This window comes from Petaurus breviceps, unplaced genomic scaffold (assembly GCF_028583685.1).
Source record: "Petaurus breviceps papuanus isolate PSGF00001 unplaced genomic scaffold, PetGlider_PUasm1.0 175, whole genome shotgun sequence".
Classification (NCBI taxonomy): domain Eukaryota; kingdom Metazoa; phylum Chordata; class Mammalia; order Diprotodontia; family Petauridae; genus Petaurus; species Petaurus breviceps.
In genome coordinates, this window is record NW_027185764.1 from 9,022,278 (window position 1) to 9,027,961 (window position 5,684).

Genomic DNA, 5,684 nt, shown 5'->3' on the forward strand with positions numbered 1-5,684 from the left:
CCTAGGCCTCCGAGAGTGGGAACTGACACGCTAAATACAGGTATTAGAACTCTCTGTGTAGTACTTCTCAGCCCTGGCTCCCAGCTGTCCGTCAGCGCCACTGGTCTAAATTACCCTATTTTCTGTACACTTGTACACATGCATGTTATCTCCCTCTACAGGAGGGCAGGCATCGTGTAACTTTTGTCTTTGCAGCGCCTGCGCCTAGCAGGGTGCCTGGCACTGCACAGGCGCTTAATGAAAGTTTATTGGTTGATTAGTAAATCCCACATGAAGGATGTGGGAACTGAGGAAACAGGCTCCGACTGAGGGGCTTGACGAGGTCACCCACTGATGAGGAGACTGAAGCTTCTTTTCATAGCGGGTCTCAAAATCCAAAGATCCTCACTTTTAACTCCAGCGTGGCTTGGAGTCTACAAGTTGCGCCCACGCAACATGTGCGTGTGCGTGCGCGTGCGCGTTTTGTGTACGTGGGCGCTAGTTTGGGAGCAGAGGGAGGGAGGGAGGGAAGGGAAGGAATGACTGCGGAGGGATGGGGGAGGCAGTGGGGTAGATTGTTCTACTTGCCTCACTCAAGATGGCGACCGCGAGGAACTGCAGGGAGCCGAAGTAGCTTCCGGAAGTGACCGCATCTGGTCTGCGACGGAAGTGGCGGGGCAGCCCCGCCCCCGGCCGCCAGGGCCCTTAGTTGAGCAGCCGACGCGCCGGGTTTGAGTGGCGCCGGCCCGGCTCGGGCAAGGCCCCGGCGTTGCAGACTCGGGTGGCTACTCGCCGGGCGGGTGGCGGCCTCGGCGGCCTCGGCTCCGCAACATGTCCAGCTCCGGAGAGGTACTACAACCCCGGGCACCCTGCGCTCGTCTCAGCCTCCCCTGGGCCCAGCCGGCCTTCTCCCCGCCCCCTCCTCCCCAGGCTCCGTCCCCTCTCGGGCCGCCCGCCCCTTCTTACCCTACCGCGGCTACGGCACTCACAGCCCTCTCCCCCGGCCCTCGCCGGTCTGGTCCTCGGAACCACGGCCCGCCCTCCCCTGTGCCTGCCCAAGCGCCAGCGTTTCACTGCCCTCTTCTCCATCCTCACACCAGCTGCTTCTCCTGGCAGCTCGTCCAGTTTCCTCAGCCCCGCAGGGGTCTCTTCCTCCGCCGCCACCTCGCCCTCCTCAGCTTTAAGATGCGGCACAAAGAGCACTGGCTTCGGAGTTATAAGACCTGGGTTCGGGTCCTGGCGCTGCCACTAACTTGTGTTTTCATTAGCTCCCTTCCCAGGCACAGTGGAAAGAACAGTGGCTCTGCAGTCGGAGTTCAAAGCCTGCCTCTGACACTGTCTTTGCGACCTTGGTCTAGTCAGTTTTTCTTCCTGGACCTTTATTTCCTTATTTATTAAACAAGAGGGTTGAACTAGATGGCTTTTGTGGTTCTTTTTTCAGTTCTAGATCTGTGATCCTATGTACCCTCCCGTGCCTCAGTTTCCTCATCCGTAAATTAGGGGTAGTACTAGCTTATCTCTGAGAACCCTCCCACATCTGACCTCTTTTGTTTCTGTGATGCTCCCTTTGGCACCCTCTTCCCTTTTCCTTAGTTCTCTATGCTTTCTCGATGATTCCGATCTTAAACCCATGACCCTCTCAGGTCCCCTATTCCTTCCCTTTAATACTCTATCCTCTTGCCTTTCTCTTTTAGCTCAAGAATCCTAGTCTAGTATTTCTTGGTGTATGTTACACACTTTTCCTCCATCCTTCACATTCATGCTTTTAAAAAAAAAAAATCGTATCTTCTGCCCAATCTTTGTGAAGCAACCTGGTACAGTGAGAAGACTGCTGCATTTGGAAATAGAGGTCCTGGGTTAAAATATCAACTCTGTTGCTTGCTCACTGTGACATTGGACAAATAATTTAGCCTCTGGGGGCTTCAATGTCCATTTTAGTAAAGTGAAGAGGTTAGACTAGATGACTTCTAAGGTTCCTGCCAGCTCTAGAATTAGGACTCTCATTCTCTTGTTTCAGTACTTACTTCCCCACTTCTGAGTCTGTGTTGTTTATAATCTAGTTAACCTTTGGTGGTACACAGTAGATTTCTCCCCCAGAATATGAAGCTGTTCTCCATTCCAAACTTCTCTACTAGTTGAGTGCTACCAACTATTTTATCTTTTGCACCTGGCTCTCCACGTGAATGATGCTTGTTTTGGTCAGAATTGGATTGTTGTGGATTGCTAGTTGTGTCTCCTTTCTTTCTTTCTTTCTTTTTTTTTTTTTTAAAGCAATTGGGATTAAGTAACTTGCTCAAGGTTACAAGGCCAGTTATTTCTGGGTGTGGCGGTAAGTATCTGAGCCTGGATTCGGACTCTGGGGCCTGTGCTCTTACTCACTGAACCACCTGGCCCCCCCCTTGTGTCTCCTTTCTTAAGATGAAATTCAGGTCCACAGAGATTTTTATGTGCCACAAAAACTAGTTGTATGATCTTGGGCAAGTCACTTAACCCCAGTAGACTTCCAAAAAGCAAAAAAAAAAGAAAAAGATAATTGAAGCTTCTGCATCACATTTGCTGCAGAGGATACAAAGTGAGAAATTCCACAAAGTACTTGAGAAAATTTTCCAAATCAAGTTAATATATACTCTTGTGTGGCAACTGCAGTGTGAAGTTAGGCACAAAGGAGGTTGGCAAAAGATATTAAAAGTATAATTTGTGTTGAGGAAATATAAATGTCTGAAGGCTTGTGGATTATTTAGAAGCTTACCACCTATAGTTTATGAGTGCTGTTTTCATGAAGAATAACTGACATGAACCATTTCAGATTCAGCTGTCTTTGTGCCTTAAGATCAGAAACTAGTTAGAAGAAAGAATAAGACATTTGAATGTGGAGGGTGAAGGCGATGGAAGGATCAAGCTATTTCCTGCCTGGATGAAAGGATAATGGCACTATCAGGGGAAATGGGGAAGTTATGAGAAGGGACAGATTTGAGAAAGAATTGTGAGATCAGTTTACTTACGGTTTTGTTTACTTTGGGTTGTTAGAGAAATAGTCAAAAGGAGATGTCCAGTAGATGTGAATATAGAGCTAGGGATGATAATAATAAAAAAGCTAGAAAATAGAAGTCTTTTCCATGGGTTCAGAGAATTAGCTTCATCATTATGAGTCGGCTTGGCTTAGCAACAGTATTTCTTTGTGATAATAACATAAAGAGAGCTTTAATGCTCTGTACCTGAATGTTACAGCCCTTGGAGGTGTGTTCTTTGCCCTTCTCCTGGCTGTGCCACCTCACTTCCGATCGGATGTTCCATACTGGATACTTGGACTCCATTCTTGGAATCACTTTGTGCTCTCATAGATGAATTTTTGCCTTATCTTGCTAGGTCTTCATCTCACTTTCCAGCCTTCTCTAGACTATACCTCTAGGGGTCCCTTAACTGCTTTCTCAGTATCCCTTTATTGTTTTCTCCGTTAGAATGTAGAAGAATGTAGAATGTAAGTGTTTGAGGACTGGGACTGTCTTAGCCTAGTGCTTAACACAGTGTCCGGTACATAAAAAGGATTAATAAATGTACTATTTATCTACTGAGGTTCTACTCTTTTTTTTGCTTTTTGGAGGGGGGGAAGGCAGGGCATTTGGGGTTAAGTGACTTGCCCAAGGTAACATGGATAGTAAATGTTAAGTGTCTGTGGCTAGATTTGACCTCAGGTCCTGCTGACTCCAGGGTCTGTGCTCTGTTCACTGTGCCACCTAGCCTCCATAATGTCTGGACTAGGGAGACTGAAGTCCTGCTATATATACTCTGCCCTTGTCAAAACATCTAGAACATAATATCCCATTTTAGACAATGCCTTTTAGGAAAGGCATTGATAATTTGGAGTGTGTCTAAGTAGGATGACCGAATGGTTAAGGGCTTTTAGATTGTGTCATATGAAAATTGCTTGGAAGAACTGGGGCTGTTTATGTTGGAGAAATGAAGATAAAATTTTCTAGGCACTATGGTAGCCGTCTTTCAGTTTTTAAAGGGCTGTCAAGCAAGAAGAATGAGATTCATTGTTCTTGGTGTCATAGGGCAGAAGTAGGTACAATGAGGTGGAAGGTGCAACATGACATTTAGATTTTATGTAAAGAAAAACTTTCTAATAATTAGACAAACCTGAAGTAGACTGCCTTAGGTATTTGTGGGTTCCCCGTCATTGGAAGTCTTACTGAAGAACATGGCTGGTCACGTCTCAGGTATTATAGGGAATTTCTTGTTCAGGTATGAGTTTGGAAAATAAGCCTACTTATAAGCAAACCACTATATAAAAGAATGATTCAAAGATTATGAGCACTCTATTCAAATGAATCTATGGTCTCGTATATTTGGATATTCCCTCCAGTCATGTATACTGCAGTCCGTCTGTGTCTTCCTGTCCTATGTGACTCATCTTCTTGTCCTTCCACAGATTTGTCACAGGAGTTCAATCCAACATCTACATCAGGAGGCCTTCCTCACTTTCTCTTGATACCCAAAGATACCAATGCAGTATTCCTGTTGTATGAATATTTTGCTTTTCTCGTCTGTGCCAGAGGGCCAGCCCATCTTTTCTTCTTAGCATGCATTTTCTTGATCATCTTCAAAGTTCCATGTTGGTTACATGTTGCAGCTTACTCATATCTACAGTGTACCTCTCCCGTGCCTTCTGTGTGATACTCTTTTTCAGTTCTTTAGAAACTCTTGTCTTCTATGTCTGTCAGCTATAAAACAACTCTGGTAGACTGTTGATATTAAAACAAACAAGCAAAAAAACCCTTTGTCTCTGGAAGAGCTTTGGATCATTAAATAAACTATCTGGTTTTCTGAAAGTAATTCAGCTTGTTCACTTGTCATAATCTGGTCAGCAGAAGTTATTTTATCCATTTGGTCTTTTCATGTGTGGATTGTCAAGCCAGACTCATTCAGAGGGTTCCAGATCTTTTCCAAGAGGCTCGGCAGTGATTTGCTGCTTCATGAAGCCAGATAAGTGTTACACACAAACAGAAGCATCTGGAGGATGTTCAGTAAAATCAGCTTCAATTTGGACTCTGCAGAATCTCTTCCAGGCTGGTGTTGGGCACCTTTGAGAGCATATAGCTCTCTCTCATTATGCTTTGCCTGATATTCATGATCAACGTTATTTCAGTAATATTTTTCAAGGAATCTTGAATAGTCTTGATGTATAAATGGGAATCATCTTGTGGGAAGAGAGCTTTTTACTCTATTGAATCAAATGCTGTTTCAAAATCAACAAACAAAAAGACTGGGATCTTGTGTTGATGTCTGGTCTATTGCCCGATATTGCTTGCAAAAGCCCATCTAGTACCTATTACTGTGTTCGTGGAGGACAGATATCTCGTGTGTGTGTGTGTGTGTGTGTGTGTGTGTGTAAGTAAATATCCTAAAGATTTTGTTCTTTTAGTTGCCTAGGCAATCAGTGAGCATTTATTAAGTGCCCTCTCTGTGCCAGACACTACGGTAAATGCTGGGGATACAGAGAAGGCAAAAGACCATTCCTTCATACCAGATCTTTTTCTTACTCTTTTTTCTTCTAAGTTTTTACTAATTCTGATTTTTAAAATGATTCTATCTAGAAAATTGATTCATTGATGACTTGTGTCAGTAACGAGTCTTTTCCTGTCAAAATGAAATGGGTTTTTTTTGTTTTGTTTTTTGGTGGTGTGTGTGTGTGTGTGTGTGTG

The 5,684-nt window shown here is 44.5% G+C and overlaps 1 protein-coding gene across 1 annotated transcript in view; it reads left to right on the forward strand.

The window, feature by feature from the left end:
* The first annotated feature begins 558 nt into the window (after positions 1 to 558).
* FBXL18 (F-box and leucine rich repeat protein 18) overlaps positions 559 to 5,684 on the forward strand; it is an 83,556-nt gene continuing 78,430 nt past the window's right edge. The window contains exon 1 of the mRNA XM_069084747.1: positions 559 to 828. Within this exon, the coding sequence (XP_068940848.1) occupies positions 811 to 828 (18 nt within the window). The 5' untranslated portion in view covers positions 559 to 810. The remainder of the gene's footprint in view (positions 829 to 5,684) is intronic.